Genomic DNA, 20,587 nt, shown 5'->3' with positions numbered 1-20,587 from the left:
GTTTGAAAATCGGTTGAAAATTGAGCAAAATATAGTTATTTCAGCACTACATGCACAATAGACTTTAATATTATAACTGGACGAGCGGTGCTGTCCTAAGATGGCCGCCGTGTGACGTCGTCGGGTCCCATTGGCTCTCAGCGCCGGTAAGCCATCTAGCCTTAATACATGTCTATGATATTAGCCCCGTTCTGTCAACACTGCATTGGCTGCCTATTAAACATCGTATAAATTTTTAAATATTGCTGATCACTTACAAAGCACTAAATGGTTTAGCTCCGCAGTACTTGAGCGAGCTCTTAACGCATTATAGTCCTTCACGTCTACTGCGATCTCAAAATTCCGGCCAGTTAATAATACCTAGAATATCAAAATCGACTGCAGGCGGTAGATCCTTTTCCTACTTAGCACCAAAACTTTGGAACAGTCTTCCTACCATTGTCCGGGAAGCAGACACACTCTGAGTCTGTCAGTTCAAATCTAGACTAAAAACACATCTCTTCGGCCTAGCATACACATAACACATTATAGACTTCTATAATTAGGCTGCATAGTTTAGAACAGCCAGGACCGGGAACACTTCCCGTAAATCCTGATGTACATCATAAGACGGATGGCGTCTACGCTAATATTAGTCTCTCTGTCTATCCCGAGGTTGACCGCTGTCCACCGGAACCAGGCCGTATCCAGATCTGATGAAGGACCAGCGCCAGGACACGACGACGCCGCTGACCTGAAGTGTCAACCAGTCTCTCCTCCTCTCCACTCCGACTTCAACCAACCGGAACTGGACAAATACTCTGATTCATTCTGAACTTCATACACTGTTCACTCATTGGCCAGAGGAGAACTGGCCCCCGACTGAGCCTGGGTTCTCCCAAGGTTTTTTTCTCCATTCTGTCACCTGATGGAGTTTTGGTTCCTTGCCGCTGTTGCCTTACCTTCTGCTTGCTAATTTGGGGACATTTAATATTTAACAATATTATAGATCTGCCTTAAAGGTGGACGATGATGAAATTGTTTTTTGTATTATTTTCATGTAATCACTGTGAAGCTGCTTTGATACAATCTGTATTGTAAAAAGCGCTATATAAATAAAGGTGACTTGACTTGACTTGACAAAGGTTAGCAATAAACTGTTGATAAAAAACAGTATAATACTGTGAAAACAACATAAATCGTTTACAGTGTACCACCACCAGTAGTTGCTTAGGGAATTACCTGAACGGTTACTGGAGAGCTTGCTGAGCTTCAAGGATGACTCTCTGTTCGGCTCTTATGTAAGATTCAAAAGCAGAGGAAGACCATCTGCCCAGGATTTTGATAGCTGAAGTAGAACACCACATTCAGCTGCTGTGTGGAGGATACCTTGAAGGAGTGTCCAGAATTCTGGAAGGGAGATAGACTGCAGCTTTTGAGGACAGATGAGTCCTGAACCAGGCTTAGAGAGAGGTGCGTGACCTTAATCATAAAATTGATTGCCAAATAAACGTCTCAGAATAACATCATCGTCTGACGAGAAGATCTGCCTTAGTGATTCGACCGAGCTTGGTTAACACAAACAGCAGTAGCTATATGTCTGCCACCACTTTGAACCCAAAAGGACGTTGGCAATCGCTATCAATATTGTGGTGCGCGGATGAACAAAGCCTGAGCAGCTTGGTCATTCATCTGACGTTTGCTGTTCCAATGTCCGTTTGCTATATTTCCAAAAATATAATATATAGCCTATATGAGAGAGGATTTTATAGGTCCACTAAATCTTAATCTTTTTAATTCTTAGTAGCCTACATGCTTGCTTACCTGAAGTAAGGTGACGGCGTCCCGATACTCAATCACACTTTGATATTCTGTATTCTGCGCAGCATACCTGATGTGACTCCAAGTTGCCCTTTGTAGTGTGGCAGGATGTACAGCAAAAGTGTCGGTTTTTTTTAATATATGAACCCAGACTTTATATTCATCACTTATTTATTTATATATATATATATATATATAATATATATATATTATTATATATATATATATATTATTATTATATATATATGTTAAAGAGACATGTGTAGACACATTAATGTTTTTCGATTTGTGAAGTAAAAGTTATAGTTTTTATTATTTATTTTGACGTAAAAAGATAAAATCAGACCCCCAGAAAAGGTGGTAAGTGGCATCTTGTAACTAGTGTTATTATTTTTAAATGTAATACTTATTGCAATTGATGGGGGTTTTATTCAGTTTTTTCATGAATAGATGTACACTGTAAAAAATAAAACATAGATTTTATTTATATTTAATTAATAAAAATGAGGCAACAGATTACAAGCAATATTATTAATTACATTTAACAAATTAGAATTGAGTAATAATTAATCAAATTAATTCCTTAAATGTTAACCATTTAAAATGAGTAAAATTTACCAAATATATGTTATTGCCAACATTGAAGACACCTGATGTTAACAAGCAGAATCACTGAAGGAGAAAACCATAATTAAAGTCACCATTATGGAGATCGGTGTGTGTTTTACTGCACCCACACACCGGACGCGAATAGCGCGTCAGGCGCGAGTGATTTCAATGTTAAGTCAATGCAAAGACGCGTTACACGCGTTTTACGCGCGTAACGCGTCTTTGCATTGACTTAACATTGAAATCACTCGCGCCTGACGCGCTATTCGCGTCCGGTGTGAACGCACCATTAGTTGGGCTCTTCACACTTATATTATTAACTTTAAGTTTTGTTTGGCTGCTGTACATGAGTTATAGCGGCCAGATGAACAAATAGAAACGTTGATCTGATGGTATCGGTTGTGTTTCATAATTTCACAATCATTTGACTTGAATCACTGATCTCATGTAGAGTCCAATTTATGAGTTAAATTTATTTTATTAATTCTAGCTGCATAATATTATTAGCCTTTTCAATGAAATCCAAATGATCAAATCAATAATAATAAAAAATATATGTGGTTTTTTTTTTAGGCGCACACAGACATCAAGATTTAGCGTATGAATCTCAGCAATGGTGACAACCTCTGATCATAAGCTCATTATTTATTCATGCAGCAATACATGATGGGAGCCATGAATGAGTTTTGATTGGTGCAACCCAGAATGCACTGCAACATGCTTTATAAATGTTGAGATTCACAGTCTGATTCATAATGTCTGGTTTTTTTTTTTTTTTGTACAAGAGAAACTTTTTAGAAATTATTTGGATTACATTGTAAAAGTTAAAAATATTATGGTGTACAAGGCCAGTACTTCTATAGTTAATAAAGTTAACTTAAGTCACAAATTGGACTCCATTTGAGTTCAGTGTAGGCCTACTGTATTTCAGACATCTTCGCTTTCATTAAATCTTATAGGTAAGTTGAGTGAAATCATTACATTTGCATTTAGAGTGTTACTATATGTTTTTTTTATATTTAATATTTTACATTTTCTGCTATAAAAATGAATTGCCAATTATTATATATATATATATATATATATATATATATATATATATATATATATATATAATAACGCATTGGCTGATGCATCACCATCATCCTGCCCATGGTAAACTTATATATAAATATACTTATTAGATAATACAACTTGTTCAAATTCATGTTTCAGTTATCTACCACTAGGTGTCAGAAGGCACTCTGTAAAAGTCACACTTCCCCTTTAAACACTTAAAGGAATGTTCATATTAGGCTATAACCTAAACACTACCTATGCAAAATTGTTACTATAGTAGCTAATGAGTTCGGTATATAATTTGCTCTAAATAGATAATTAAGTTGTTTTTTAAATGTAGCCTATTAATACATCCAGATTTGGGCTAGTAAATATAGGCACCTAGTAAACAGTTTATGCTATCTAAAATACCACTATTAGACTACTAAATAGACTAGTAACTAAAAAACTACTTATAAAATATGCAATACACAAGTGACGACTGATAACGTGTATTGATCAAGTGACTGATTTGGTGTAAATGTTAATGTGCGTCCATTTGTGCGCGAATGTTGTAGCATCACCTCCAGCGTCCAGCATAATACGGTTACAAGTTAGAGGAAGTTCAAAGCTTGTCAAAATCAGGAAACGAGAGAGAGAGAGAGAGAGAGAGAGAGAGAGAGAGAGAGAGAGAGAGAGAGAGAGAGAGAGAGAGAGAGAGAGAGATGTATGGCTGATCTTGCTGTAGGCGTTATTGATTTCGATACTAAACTCGAACAGTAAATCGTTTACATTTTATAGAAAGTTACTCAGAAATTAGACACTTGTTGGTGGCCTTTGTTTGGGTTATCATATTCGCTATCATATTCGTAGCCTACCTCAAAGCGGAAAAGTTGCTTACAATTTCAAATTGCCCAAGGCACAGCGGAAGTGAGCTCGAAAAAGGGCGACAGGAATAGAAGACATTAATTTATTGAACTAAACGCTCGCTGTAGTTATTTGGCCTTTGCTAGGACTTGTTTTGGCTCCAGCATGAGTGAGGAGAAACCTGAGGTTGAGCTCTTTGTGAAGGTGAGTTTACCCGCAGGCCATTAGCCTACTCATGGATTCACTTGAAACTAATGGAATTGTAGCAACTTACAATTGAATAACTGCACAATGTAATAAACGTTCTATAATTAATTTATTAAAATATTTATAATGTAATTGTCTCAAAACATAATAAAATCTTGAACTCATAATTTAATAAAAGGGTAAATGTATTACATTATGAAATCAGCAAAAACATTGTCATATTGTAGACATTTCCAAAACAAATAAATAGTATCCTTTCAAGGCATAGAAAACAGTGGCATTCCTTTCATCTTAATCCTACCAATGCTGCGGTCTTAAACTTACCATGAAATGCACCAGATTTAAATATTCATGCATTTATTATTATTACTACTACTATTAGTCATAATTTCGTTTTTATTTTTAGTAATAATATTATTGTGCATTACTTCTAGTAGATGGGTGATCATTTAAAGGAAAAAACAACAGAAAGTATCCAGCACACCAGCACAACTTCAATGCCCCATAGTGGAGGAAAGGAAAACCATTATCCTAAACATTTAATTACATTAATAATGTAATATTTATTAAACTATGCTATTATTACATTATGCTTTGTTATCAAATAAAAAGACATAGTAGAACTAGGCCGAAACAACATTTAATGTATAACCATGTATGCAAAATGACAATAAAAAATAATAATAAAAAAAGTTAATTATATTCACCCTGTGCTACATTGAAAGTGTAAACCCTCTGTTTCTACTCACACCGCTCCAAGTGGGATCCGAACTGAATATCCGGCATGGGAGGCCGCTAACAAGAACGCTAAAGACTGCAAGTCCGCAACCTCTTGTCAATCGCTAGTGCACCTCTTGGGGCCTGTCAAATAATCAATAAATGTAATTTCCTATGGGTTTTTTTTATCAGTGTTTATTTATTGGTCCTTATTAAAGGTGCATTAAGCAACTTTTCATGTTAAAAATACCGGTTTTCTAACCCATACATGCTTAAACAATTGCCTGATGGGCTGAATGAGCCCTTCTCTGATCACTGAGATTGTCTCTATAATCCTGTAAAGTAAAATAAATAAGAGGGATTTGGGCCGGAATTTTAGACAGGGCGTGACGTCATGCGCGTTCACGGCACGCTCACATAGCTATGTCTGGCAGGTTTGTGTATTCGCCGGCATTCTCCGTAGAAGATGGATTGTAAGAGACCTGCTTGTAGTTCATTTCAAACACCAACGCAAACTCCACGTAAGATAAAAAAAAGAAAACTTTTGTCTAGTGTGTGCACATCTCTGGCTGCAGTTTCGCTTGCCGCCAGAAGTGGCATAGTTCTGCAAAAACTCAGAATCTTACTCTATGCACCTTTAATTTAGTTTCAAATACAGTTTCTCTGAATGTTAATAATGTTAAACAACCCCATTTCCAGAATAGTTGGGACATTTAGTAGAATGCAATAAAATCAAGAATCTGTGATTTGTTAATTCTCTTGAACCTTTATTTAACTAACAAATGTACAAAGAAAATATTTCCAACAAAATTTTCACTGACCAACTTAATTTTATTTTGTAAAATGTTTTAATTTTGATGGCTGCAACACACTCCACAAAAGCTAGCACAGATGCATGTTTACCACTGTTTAACATCACCTTTCCTTTTAATTATATTTTTTCATAATTTGAGTATAGGCTACTAATTTTAGCAGCTTTGCAAGTGGAATATTTGCCCAATCTTGTCTAATACAAGACAGCTGCTCAACAGTCTGTGGTCATCGTTGCCTGATTCTCCTTTTCATGATGGGTCATACATTTTCAATAAGAGACCAATTTGGACTGCAGGCTGGCAGGTAGACTGGCACATCCCTTTTATGGTGCAGAGTGTCTAGAAACCACTCTGTTTTAGTATGTGCAGGATGAGGCCTGGCATTGTCTTGCTTCCCAGGAAAGATGTCATCTTGATGACAGTTTATGTCTCAATCCAATATCCAAATATATGCCTCCATGTCAGTTATACTTTCACACAAATGCAATTTACCCATATGCACTAAATCCATTGCACTGATGCACCCCAATACCAGGACAGATGTTTACTCTTGCATCTGTCGCTGATGAAAGTCTGGTTGGTCCTTTTCGTCTTTGGGACTGAGAGCTCGATGTCTGTTTTTCCCCCAAAAGAAGCTGAAACATGGACTCATCTGAGTTCACATTTCCACTGTCTTCTAGACCATCTGAGATAAGCTCGGGCCCAGAGAACTCGCCAGCATATCCGCATAGAACTTTGTATCCTTTGGTGGCCGCACTAGGTTTAACCTCCTAGCCCCTCTGAGGAAGCGGACGACTAGGTCGTTTTCCCCCAGTGACTGACCAGACGCTGACACTAGAAACGCTGCTATGGCCGACACGAATACTTTGAGCGTGGAGGGGGATCTACCCGCGTCCAAAAGCTCTTGGAGGAAGAGTACCTCCGTTCCATGTTCCGTGCTGAGTACCATCTAGAGAACACTGACCATTTCAAGGCGTACAGCTGCCTAGTAGAGGGCGCTCTAGCCTCTGTGATAGTGTTTAACACTCCCTCTGGGAGGTTAACGGGTATCCGTTGAGGGCCCATACATGCAGGGCTGGGGTGGGATGCCAGAGCGTCCCCTTGGCCTGAGAGAGGAGGTCCCTCCTCACTGGGATCGGCCACGGGGCTGTTCCCAGTAGCTGCATCAGCTCCGGGAACCACACTTGGTTCCTCCAAAGCGGAGCTACTAGGAGCACAGCGCACTTGCTCTCCCTGATTCGTTTGTTAACCTGTGGTAACAACGATATAGGTGGGAACGCATAGAGCGGGCGACTGGGCCAGTCGTGGGCCAGCGCGTCCCTGCTCTTTGTGAAGTATGTTGGGCAATGAGCGTTGTCTTCTGAGGCGAAGAGGTCGACCTCTGCCCTGCCGAAGGTGCTCCATACCAACTGAACCACCTGGGGGTGAAGGGACCATTCCCCTGGTGGAACGTTGCCCCTGGATAGCATGTCTGCACCCAGGTTCAGAATGCCTGGCACGTGCGCTGCTCTCAACGTTTGGCCATGGTGTACAGGCTCCGAGATCTGATACCGCCCTGTTTTTGTAAGACACCACTGACATGTTGTCCGATCAGACTAAGACATGGTGACCCCTCAAGTATGGGAGAAAAAACTCCAGTGCTAGCTCGACCGCTCTCATCTCTAGACAGTTTATCTCCGGGTTTTTCTCCGGGCCTGACCAAAGGCCGGAAGTTGGCTTGCCCTCGTACAGGGCACCCCAACCGAGGTTGGAAGCATCTGTTGAGACTACTTTTAGCTTTGAGACAGTCCCCATGTTGACGCCTGACTGGTTCCAGTCGGCTGCCTTCCAAGGTTCCAGGGCTTCGATTACATCCCTGGGTTACCCTGAGACGAAAGTGACCCGAGATCCACGAGTGAGACGGTACTGGAGCGCATTTGTAGCAGACTCAGCTGAAGCACTGCTGAAGCCGAGGCCATGCGGCCCAGAATCCTCCGAAACATTTTGAGAGGTGTGACATTATGAGCTTTGAATGACGCTGCTAGGCGCTGGATGGAGAGCGTGCACTGTGACGTATGCCGCGCTTTCATTGACACAGAGTCTATTTCTGTTCCCAGAAAATAGATTTTCTGGCTGGGTAACAGCGAACTCTTGGTCCAATTGATTCTGAGACCCAGATTTTCTAAATGACTGAGTAGCAAAACTTTGTGAGTCACCAGTTCTGTCTCTGACTGAGCTAGAATTAGCCAGTCGTCTAAATAGTTCAGTATTCGCATGCCCTGTTGTCTCAGGGGAGCCATCGCCGTGTCCATACACTTCGTGAACGTACTAGGTGCTAAAGACCGGCCGAACAGCAGGACAGTTTACAGATAAGCTCGACCCTCGAAGGCGAATCTCAAGAATGGCTTGTGACGGGGTGCTATTTGTATCTGAAAATACGCGTCTTTCAGATCCACTGATATAAACCAGTCTTCCGGGCGAATTTGTGCGAGGCACAATCCTCGTCCATAGTACGGAGAAGGTTGGCCTGAAACACTTGAAGCATCGCCATCGTGTGGAGGCGCGACCGGTGAGAGCTGACGTAGTTCGACTTTTGAGGGGTGAGTGGCCTTAGACTGCCATCCAGTGGAGGGCAGACTAAGGTGCGTGGACGGACACAGCCTCTTCGATAGGGGGAAGATGCTGGTTAGCCTTTTTCCTGAGCGCCGTCAACAATTGAGAGCGTCGAGGAAACTGAAGTTTTCAGCCTGGTGGAAAACGGGGCGGACCTTTGCTTAGGGGCCTGGCGGCGCCCCTGCAGAAACCATTCGTCGAGCCTGTTGCCTGCTGGTTCGTTGGGTGGAGACCACTCGAGGCAGAGGTCCTCCACGGCCTTCATCAGCAGGCGGATAAGCCCACACTGGCTCTCATCCCGCTGGTACTAGCCTGGGTTGAGGGGGCGGGGTCCGGAATAGAGTCCGACCAGTCCTCGCTTCCCGAGGCGGCGAGAGACCCGTCTGGTCCACCGAGGTCCAGCCAGGCGCTGACCATCAGTGAAGAAGACAGGTGAGGGCGAGTCAAAGAGCGAGGTACGCGGGGATCCCACCAGCGTGAACTTGCGTGTTGTTGAAGTCTCCGGTGCTTTCTGAGAGCGGTGCGCTTTTTACGGCGCGGCCCATGAGAGAGAGGCGTAAGTGTGGTGTCCTTGCCGAAAACAGCTACTCTAGCCCGCAGGGTCGATAATGCCATCTCATCGCACTCCGGGCAGCCGCACTCCGGGCAGCCGCCTTTCCCCAGGCAGCAAACGCATAGAATGTGGCGGTCTCCAGCCGTGAGGGGGGCTCGACACGAGCCGCAGGTGTCGCGGGGTATTTGGAAGAACGCCCGCTAATTTGCTCTTTAAGAACGTGTGTGAATGCAGCGGCGACCCACACAGAAGTTTTTTAAAGGATATATGCGCGCCAGATGGCGCAGCGGGAGACGCCGGCTAAAGGCGGCGTATGGAGAGTGTCCGAAGCCGGCTTCCTCAGTCCTGCAGTGCAGTAGCTCGTCCCGCTGAAGTGCTGTTCGACGGCACGAGGCTTCTTCCAGAGTCAGCAAAGAGGATCATTCGCTGAAGGAGATGAAATCAAGGCAACCATGGGCTTATAGCCATAAGCCACACCCATTTTGGCGGGCTGTGACGCACGGAGGGCTTTGTATAGCTGCCTCTCCATAGATTGCAGCAGTTGCTTTAAACGAGAATACAACTTTTTGTTTGTTTGGCTTCAAGCAGAGGCTCTGTTCTTTCTTTTGATATATTGCATATTCAGATATTTATACAACAATATATTCTGGGGGCCATAACATTTTTGTGAAAACGATAAAAAAATGCTGGCGGTGGCTGGCAACTTTAAAAAAAAACCTGGTGAGGAAAGAGTTAAATCTTTCCTGTTTATTATATTAAAATCCATTACAGTGTACAAAACAATCGTCCTGGCAAAAAGATGAACACAGCAACAATATCAGAGCACTAGTAATGGTGAAGTTTCATTGTTAATAGAATCGATAAATATAACAGAGACACAAGGCAGCTGCTGCATTTAAATGAAACAAGCAAGACCAGAAACCCTGATGGGTAGTATGATATTCAGCATGCTATTGAGAATGGTTGTCATTCGGGGAATAACACCTTGGAATTGTCACTGGTAGAGTGGCTGTAATCAAGCGCACAACGGTGGGGATGCTAAGGAAGACTTTAATCCAGGAATAAATAGACAATAGTACAACCACATAGAACTCAAATAAAGCAAGACAAGGAACAGGGAGAACCCGAGGGCTTAAATACACAGAGAACAGCTGGGGCAAATGAACACAATGACAGTAACTAACAGGACACAGCTGAACCAAATTAACTAATGAGGAGGGTAACCATGGGGAACAAATGAATGGCGGGAAACAAAATAGACAAAGAACAGAGTCCAAAAAAACCAACAGACATGTAACAGGAATGTTGTGACTGACCAGTCAGAATCAAGTATTCTAGTGAGCCATGTAATAATTTACAATAATGCATATCAATGCAGTTGATTAGCCAAAATATTTACTCTAGTATGCTGTCTTTATACAATTTTCGTTTTAATGCATGGGATTATATTAAATAAATATCCATGTGCACTCAGAATAATTAACTTGCTTTCACACCGAAAGATTGACATAAATAATTAAGTACTAATTATTCTGACTCATTCAAACTCACATTCATAATTTGGTTACAATATGATAGGGATACATGGGTTTCTGTGCAACGTCATCACGTAGATGCGCGCGCATCTAAGAGGCAGAAAGCAACAGTCTTTACGGCTATATCTAGCAGAAGCAGAGATGACGCGGAGCTGTTGTGCTGTAAACTAACCTAAATGCATAGGGTATGTCATGTTTTTATGATTCGCAAACTTAGTTGGACAATTTCATACTAGTCAACTAACTAACTTTTTACATAATGTTATATTAATATGCAAATGAAACACAAGCAAACAGATTCAACTGAAATTGCAGTTTATTATTGAGTCAACAAGAATTTACAAACAATGCGAAATCTACGTTAATTACAATGTTCTTTTACAGAACTCGGCATAACATATAGCGGTCTTGCCTCTTGGATGCGCGCGCATCCGGTATTGTTTGTATACAAGAAACCTATGTATAGCCAAGGTGATGTAGCTACAATACAGCGAAACTGTACAGCGGTTGCAAAATCAAAACTCAAGTACTTTTTTTGGGATTATGTGTAAGCATAATTTGGGGCTACACAATCTTTCAGAAACCTGTAGTAATTCTCTGTATTTGTATATGTGTGTAGGCAGGAAGTGATGGTCAGAGTATCGGGAACTGCCCATTCTCTCAGCGGCTCTTCATGGTCCTGTGGCTGAAAGGCGTGACCTTTAATGTGACTACTGTTGACATGAAGAGGTTGGTGATTCTGTGCAACTCATGCAGACATTCACAAACCTAAAGCAGTTAAATAAAGTTATCATTTCAAGTATGCAGGGAAACCTAGCATATTGCTGTTTCAACCCAGTAGTATGCTATAATTGTTGGTCCAATAAAAAAAGAGATTTTCATTCACGCTGGAAATGGAAGGTCAAGTGCATTGTATTGTATTGTGGGTTCAGTGTGCAGTGTGCTTTTGGCAAATCAAATAGGTCATCCGGGTATTCCATCCATGCAGAAAATTGCCACAGAATGCATACAGCCTTTTTCAAAAGTAGTGCTATTCCTATTTCTCTGTTTTGTGACTAGGAAGCCAGACATTCTTAAAGATCTGGCCCCTGGTGCTCAGCCCCCTTTCCTGCTGTATGGTACAGAGGTGAAGACGGACACAAACAAGATAGAAGAGTTCCTGGAAGAAACCCTCTCCCCTCCTAAGTAACTCCATTAATGCATGCTTTATTTCCCTTCATGTATCACTCCATATATAACTGTGCTTGTATTTGTATTCCGTCTCATTATGTTTACTAACCGTCCTCCTCTTCTTCATCCCTCTCTACGACACAGATACCCACGGCTGGCAGCTCGCAATCCTGAATCTAACACTGCAGGCCTTGATGTGTTCTCAAAGTTTTCAGCCTACATTAAGAATTCAAACCCTCAGATGAATGAAAGTGAGTGCAATAATGCTTCTTTGTTTTTATTCATTTATTAAAAAGATGCCCAGTATTGTTTAATTTTTTCTGTCAAACCTAATCCAAATCCAGTGTTCCTGGATTACAGATTTACACTACAACAACCTCAGTGCTCTGAAATCATGCCCTAACACAGTGACTGTGCCCGAAATCAAATACTTCCCTACTATATAGTATGTAAAAAACAGTACACCAACAGATTAGTATGTCTGAATACATAGCATTCGAAAAACAGCAGGCGAAATGTACCCAGATGACCTACTACTTCCGCCGAGATTTTGAAGGGCATATTAAATGGACACTTTACTATCCCATGAGGCCATGGGAGAGGATTTATGATTGGAAGTGAATTAACACAACTGATGCTGGTACTGTAGGTCACATGACAGTAACAACATGATGAATGTAGTACGTCCATATTTAATTCCTACTACCCCATTCTTACTATATAGAACTTACTTTTTTAACAGTCGTGAAGAACATAGTGTAGGTAATGTAGTACCGAAATCACCCCCTATACCCTCAAATAGGCCATTATTTGAAGGGACAGCCATTTGATATGGTGTCCGAAACCATAGTGGACGTTATCGAGTACACTCATTCTGTCCCACGTTCTGCACCACAATAAGGAATGTAAAGCCAATGTCCGAATTCACTCTCTCGTTTTCATTCACTCCTTCAAGTGAATTATATTAGTGGACTAGTGATTGAGGTTTTGGGCGATTCCGGATTCAGCCTATGTTTTGTGTTTCTCCCTAATCAAACACACCTGATTCTAATTATCATCTCATTAGAAGAAACACCTCAAATGGTTGTACAGTTGACCGATAGACACAACCATATTAAAACATTTTTGACTGTAAAAAACTAATCATATCAGAACCTTTGCATCTATATTGTAAAAATCACAACCTATGCAGTGCCACTGAAAATCAAAGTGGCATTTTAGTCAGAAAGGACCATCTTGGCCTGATCAGACCATAACAAATTTTTCCACATGGTTTTGGGAGAATGGATATAGTTTTTTTGTACAGTTTAGTCGGGCCTGGATGTTTTTTATTCAGAAAGGGCTTGCATTTTAACACACCGCCCCATAGCCCAGATAGATATATGGTAGATAGTTGTCACATGTAGGAGGAAACCATTACTTCCAGAAAAAGCTGCAACTTTTAATGTTGCTGTAAGTCTCTTGACTGCTTCCCTAACTAGTTTTCACTTCTCATTAATTTTAATTTCTCATGTCTTCTCTTTAATTTTGGAGAGATGCCCTGTTCTTGATAATGTTACTATTGTAGCATACTTTCTCCACTTATTGAGGACTGTCTTCACTGTGTTCCATGGTATATCTAATGCCTTAGAATGTTTTTGTAATCCTCACCTGAGTGATACCTTTTAACAATGAGATCCCATTGATGCTTTGTAAGCTCTTTGTGGCCCATGGCTCTTGTCGTATAGAATGCAACCAAGATGTCAGAATCTTACTGGAACAGCTTCACATCAGGTGCAGACAGGTGTGTACTATTTTGCGTGAGCCTGATGATTAGTTAATTCAGAAAAAAGTCACATGGCAATTTATAAAAGGGTATACACACTTATGCAGTTAGGTTATTTTAAGTTTTTGTTTTTATCTTTTTTCTCTGAAATGTGTCACTTTTAGTGGCATTACATAGGTTGTACATTTTATATTAAATGTGCAAAAGTGCAGGAATGATTTATCTTAATTTTTACATCACACAAATCAGCTGTTTAACGGTCATATAAACTTTTTATATGAAACTACAATCTTCTCTTTTAGGAAAATAGATTAAAAAAATATTGATTACTTCATCTCCTGCTCATTGGTATGTAACAATCCAGTAAATTGCTTTCTAGAATGAGAATTGTTCCTCCCCTTAACACCACATCATCCTAAGTGACATGGGATAAAAGGTATGACTACCATGATGAGCGTCACTACATTTTGGGCCTGTCCCAATACCCACACTTGCGGTTTAGGTGCACACAACAGGAAGTAATTGCCCAAGACTGTCCTAGGTTGGAAAAAATGCCAAAGCTCAGAGCCCTTAATCCACATTCAATTCACAGTATCTCTAATACTTCGTCTGAGCTGTATTTGAGGCTAAGCATATTCCATTATTCATCATGTTCAGGAACTCACTTGCACTGAAATTATGCAATGTCTGGGGAAAGTTTACAGTGTAAGTTAAAGTAATTAGATATTACATAAAATTTGGTTGTAAAATGTAAAGTGTTGCACATTTTATTGGTCCAGAGATTAGTGTGTATTTTGTAAAATGTTTTATTTTTATCACTTAATTGGAAGCATCACAATTAAATTGTATTGTTTGTTACATATGGACTACTAAACTGACAATTAAAGGTTTATTTTAAAGTGTGGAGATGCTTCCAGATGTCATAGATCCTCTTCTTAATATCATGAATTCATCTTTGTCTCTAGGATACGTAGGCTACCAAAAACTTTTAAGCTGGCTATGATTAAACCGCTTATTAAAAAAACTCAACTAGATCCTACAAAATTAATCAATTACAGGCCGATCTCGAATCTGCCTTTTCTGTCAAAGATACTAGAGAAGGCAGAATCCTCACAACTGTTCCTTTTAAGAAAGAAATGGTGTATGCAAGGATTATCAGTCGGGATTTAGACCGTAGCCTACCATAGTAATCAAGTCAAGTCATCTTCTATATAGCGGTTTTAACAATGTAGATTGTTTCAAAGCGGCTTTACACGTGGATAATTTAAGGTAACAGAGATTGTTTTGGCTTTATAGCTGTTCTTGAATAAAGATATTTTCCAGCTAAAGTTAGTTTTGATTGATTCACTTCCGTCGCAAGGATCATTAGTTATTAAATTAGGGGCCGCTAAGACGACACCGTTCTCTCTACACAGACTTTAAATGCGAACCTGTGAGAAACACAGATGACGCTCACGTGCGCATCAAGAAATAATTCTATAGTTATGCGCATTTGAATATATGTGCGCAGGTTTGTAATTCCCTACAAACCAAACCTTAACAAACTACTTGTCTGGCCTTAACATTTTTATACAGAATTATCACTTCGGGGTAGATACGCAAAACCGAAATTATCCCGACACCGCTTTATCTGTGATAAAGGGATCCTCGATAGGGAGAGACTTTGGCACTTCAGCACTGCGTTGTCTTCGGGTCCAGGCGAAGGTCCTTCGTCGGATCTGGATACGGCCTGGATCCGGCAGGCTGCGGGAAAACCTCTGGATAAACAAAGAAACTAAAATTAGCGTAGATTATGATGTAACGAGTACATCAGGATTTAAGGGAAGTGCTCCCAGTTCCGGCTGACCTAATCTATGCAGCCTAACATTGAGTTATAGAAGTCTATAATGCATTATGTGAATGATAGGTCAAAGAGATGTGTTTTTAATCTAGCTTTGAACTGACAGAGTGTGTCTGCTTAATGTTAGGAAGACTGTTCCAAAGTTTTGGTGCTAAATAGGAAAAGGATCTACCGCCAGCAGTCGATTTTGATATTCTAGGTATTAATAACTGGCTGGAATTTTGAGATCGCAATAGACGTGAAGGACTATAATGCGTTAAGAGCTCGCTCAAGTACTGTGGAGCTAAACCATTTAGTGCTTTGTAAGTAATCAGCAATATTTAAAAATGTATACGATGTTTAATAGGCAGCCAATGCAGTGTTGACAGAACGGGGCTAATATGGTCATACTTCCTGGTTCTGGTAAGAACTTGAGCTGCTGCGTTTTGAACTAGCTGTAGTTTGTTTGTTAAAGGGATAGTTCACTTTGAAATTAAATTTTGATATGTTTTAGCTTACCTGAAGTGCATCCAAGATGTAGGTGTCTTTGTCTCCACAGTAGTTTCAATTTTGATATTTTTAGGTCAAACCGTTGTTGTCTGTCAGTCATATAATGGAGGTCTATGGGTACAGACTCCAAGAGCATGCACAGAGACGTCCAAATTAAACAATTCCCCATCGTTAGTGCACATTGATGGCCTAAGACACGAAACGAGCGGTTTGTGTGAGAAAACGAACAGTATTTATATAGTTTTAATCTATTTCAAGCAACCACGTCCTAGTGATCTGTTTACTTAGTCTGCGCAAGCGCCGTAGGGCGCCGGAATGCTCCGGAAGTGCTCTCTCGCGCATGTACGTCACTCATTGTGTACACAGAGATTTCTGCAGTATTACCTTTCACTGAGAACATCTAAAGTTATTTAGACGGAAAAGAAATCGCAATGGAAGACGATTTTGAGACATCAACAGACAACATTGAATTTTTTTCACAACCGTATTTCATACTTGCCAACCTTGAGACCTTGATGCCCATGTTTTATAAAAAGGTTGACAAGACTAAATAAAAACATAGAAATTATGTAAGATAACGTTAATTTAGTTGTAGATTACATTCTCATATCCATTTTTTTTTTTTGAATAATCTTTTTTACTGCTTTGCACGATTCTTTTGTAGTGTGGTTTTGGTGTAGCCTACTAAAGTGTACTAAAATAAACATTCACGAGTGTACCTGACTTCTTCTCACCGCTGATTCCTGATGGTTTAGAGGACAATTACACCGAGTCGCACCCTGTCTTTTCAAAGAATAGTACACCGGCGAGCGCGAAGTATAAATGCCTCGTGGGAAGGCGCGCGCGCAGTCAGCAGAGGCGCGTGCAGCGAAGGCTCGCAAACCCATAGACGGCTCTGACAGCGCATAGACTGCTTCTTTTTCCGTTCTGATTGCCGCGCTTGACTTCTAGGTGTGTAACCTTTATTATTGTTCAGTCTGAAACGGCGCCCAGTGACGGATGGTGTAGCAATATTGTTGTCCAGGTGGAAATCGGGAGAAATTCGGGAGAAAGGTCGGTCCGGGAGATTTTCGGGAGGGGCTTTGAAATTCGGGAGTCTCCCGGAAAAATCGGGAGGGTTGGCATGTATGCCGTATTTATTTGAACCAGAATATACAGATCAAGAACTAAGAGCACTTCCGGAGCATTCCGGCGCCCTACGGCGCTTGCGCAGACTAAGTAAACAGATCACTAGGACGTGGTTGCTTGAAATAGATTAAAACTATATAAATACTGTTCGTTTTCTCACACAAACCGCTCGTTTCGTGTCTTAGGCCATCAATGTGCACTAACGATGGGGAATTGTTTAATTTGGACGTCTCTGTGCATGCTCTTGGAGTCTGTACCCATAGACCTCCATTATATGACTGACAGACAACAACGGTTTGACCTAAAAATATCAAAATTGAAACTACTGTGGAGACAAAGACACCTACATCTTGGATGCACTTCAGGTAAGCTAATACATATCAAAATTTAATTTCAAAGTGAACTATCCCTTTAAGCGTGCAGAATTTGTCAATGAGAGCATATTGCGTCATTTAGATATATTTTTAAGATGGAAAAAAAGATTAGTATCAAAGAGCACACCCAGGTCCCTAACCGACAACGAAGACAGAGCAGCCATCAAGTGTTAAGACAGTATTCTAGGTTATTACGTGAGGAAGCTTTTTGTCCAAAAAATCCAATCGTTTTTTTTTTTCATAATTAAGTATTAGGAAATTGGTGTCAGAAATGTAAAGTTGTGCAGTTTTTTTTATAGCAACATTATGAACAATGAACGTATTAAGGAAATTATACAAATATTAGTCATAGGCTAGCATATCAAATACTGAGACAAACTTTAAAAACAAAGAAAAAATGCAAATTGTGTATATTAGTCATATTGTCCCTGTCAGAGACTGAAATAGCATTTTCAGCTTTGGTCTAAACAGACAAATCGCATGTAAAAATCTGGCCGAACTTGTGTGCTGGTGTGAACAGGTCACTGTGGATACCGAATAGCACCTGTATCCGACTAGCAATGACACATAGAAAATTATGGTTGTATTAGCTTTTGTGTGTATTGGCTATTTAAAGTGGGACAAAAGCCCCCTTTCAATAGGAAATACATCAATGCAGAAAAGGAAATTGTTTTCAAATTAAGTTTCTTTGTGCAGATCTGGAGAAGGGTTTACTGAAGGCCCTGAAAAAGTTGGATGACTATCTGAGCTCTCCCCTACCGGATGAGATCGATGAGAACAGTGCTGATGATGTCACTTCCTCCACCCGCCCCTTCCTGGATGGTCAGGAGTTCACTCTGGCCGACTGCAACTTGCTGCCCAAGCTACACATCGTCAAAGTGAGACAGACACCCAACCGACTGATTCTTAAGCAAAAGAGTTTGAGAATCAAATGCTTAGCTTCTCTTTTCCTTCCTTAGGTTGTGTGTCAGAAGTTTCGAGGTTTCTCCATCCCTCGCTCTCTGACATCTCTGTGGCGATACCTGGATGCGGCGTATGCCAGAGAGGAATTTTCCTCCACTTGCCCCAGCGATGAGGAGATACACGTGGCCTACTCCTCTGTTGTGAAGGCGCTCAAATAGAAGAACACACACACGCATTCTCTTTCCAGTTTATCCTAGTGTTTCAAATGTTTCCTTTATGTCTCAAGCTCCTAAGGTTGTTTGCACCAGTAGGGTCTCACTCTTAAACTAAATGTGGTCTTATAGTTCATATTTTTTTAAAGCACCTGAACTGCAGAGGTCAAGTTCCTTTCAATAGTGGTTATTTTTCAGTATTTTTCATGTCGTGTGGACAAGTGCTTTGCTAGCAGTTACAAACAGGATATTGTGGCCCCATTCCCCTGTCCCTCCCTCTCGCTGTCATTATCTGGATTATGTAACGTGAGAGCTTTCTTGAGTCGCATGCATTTCATAAACTGGTTTCCAAGTGATTGATATGTTACAAAATTATAGAAGTTTCCTAAAAGTAGTCCTTATAAATCAGGTTTTATATTCCCAATCTTCTAAAGTCATACATTATGTGAGATGGACAATCTAAAATAGAAGTAATTATTCACTGAAAATCATTTAAATCAGGTACCGTCCCCAAACAACAGTCTTATCTCGTAGTTGTGCAAGTCGGAGTCACTAGAACAGTGCTTCTCAAACCTGTCTCGGGGACTCCCCACCACTGCACATTTTGTATGTCTCCCTCATCTAAAACAACTGACTCAACTCATTAGCTTAATAGTATCTGCATCCAGAATCTGCAATGGTTTGAGGAGCTTTGCATTTATGCTTCCATTCAAATATCACTGTCAATGTCCACATTGAAAACACTGTGAAGTTTATGCAGGTTTGTTGCTTTCTACAAGAGAAAACCATTAACGGCAGCAAGCAGAAATTTTGTGGGCATGAATTTGTTTATGTTTCAAGGAAATGCAAAAGGAATTTACACTCACCGGCCACTTAATTAGGTACACCTTGCTAGTATTTTGTCACCAGGTAGGATGGATCCAAGCTTTCATGTTGTTTACACCAAATTCTGCCCCTACCATCTTTGACAGCAGAAATTGAGACTCGTCAGACCAGACAATGTTTTACCAATCTTCTATTGTCTGATTTTGGTGAGCCTGTGTGAATTATAGCCTAATTTTCCTGTTCTTAGCTGACAGGAGTGGCTGCTGTAGCCCATCTACTTCAAGGTTCAGAGATGCTCTTCTGCATACTTCAGTTGTAAACAAATGGTTATTTGAGTTACTGTTGCCATTTTATTTATTTTATTTAATCTCTTAAATCACCTTTCTTCCCCATTATGATGCTCGGTTTGAACTTCAGCAGATCATCTTGACCATGTCTACATGCCTAAATGTATTGAATTGCTGCCATGTGATTGGTTGATTAGATATTTGCATTAACAAGCAGTTGAAAAGGTGCACCTAATAAAGTGGCGGTGAGTGTATAAATTAGTGACTTTTTAGTGTTTAAGTTTAATTTTAGTCGTAGATGTTGATGATTTTTTTTTTCAAGGGACCATCATTAACAGGTTCAATGCTGTTTTATGTTTTAGTCTAGTCTGCCTTGTTTAAGTTGATGCAAGTTGATGACCTTAAATATATTTTATATACTGTAAATGTAGTATCTGTATACCCAGCCCTCTTCCTGTGCACTTCTGCTTTCACTTCCGCTTAATGCTCGTTTCCAAACAATTGAGTATTTTTATTGATTAGATGAATTTTACAAGCATACAAGAGTTTTTTAACCCCTGCATATCTAAAATTATTATTCAGCAGATTATAATAAAGATTAAATAAAACATTTAGTGTGGAGTAGGGTTTTTTTCTTGATCCTTCATGTTTAGATATTGCAGGTTTAAAATCTTACATTAAAAGAAATTGTTTACTGAAAAGTACAACATATTTAAAATATACAGTATTTAATTAAAAGATACACAAATGTTTATTAATACAACAATATTACAAAAGAAAATGTGTGTTGTGCTCTATAGACAAGGAACTGGCTCTATACTATGACCTGTTCTTATGAAAATATGTATTTATTTTTCTAGAATT

General features: G+C 40.1%; 1 protein-coding gene across 1 annotated transcript; it reads left to right on the top strand.

The window, feature by feature from the left end:
• The first annotated feature begins 4,052 nt into the window (after nt 1-4,052).
• clic1 (chloride intracellular channel 1) lies at nt 4,053-20,337 on the top strand. Its single transcript, XM_079590625.1, has 6 exons — nt 4,053-4,518; nt 11,350-11,459; nt 11,790-11,915; nt 12,045-12,151; nt 18,193-18,374; nt 18,456-20,337. The coding sequence occupies exons 1-6, from the start codon at nt 4,480-4,482 to the stop codon at nt 18,615-18,617; spliced, it is 726 nt and encodes a 241-aa protein (XP_079446751.1). The 5' UTR covers nt 4,053-4,479; the 3' UTR covers nt 18,618-20,337.
• Nucleotides 20,338-20,587: the final 250 nt, after the last annotated feature.

Source organism: Phoxinus phoxinus (genome assembly GCF_949152265.1).
Source record: "Phoxinus phoxinus genome assembly, chromosome: 19".
NCBI classification, from domain to species: domain Eukaryota; kingdom Metazoa; phylum Chordata; class Actinopteri; order Cypriniformes; family Leuciscidae; genus Phoxinus; species Phoxinus phoxinus.
The sequence above is the reverse complement of the archived record's forward strand: the minus strand, read 5'-3'. Positions and strand labels throughout refer to the sequence as shown.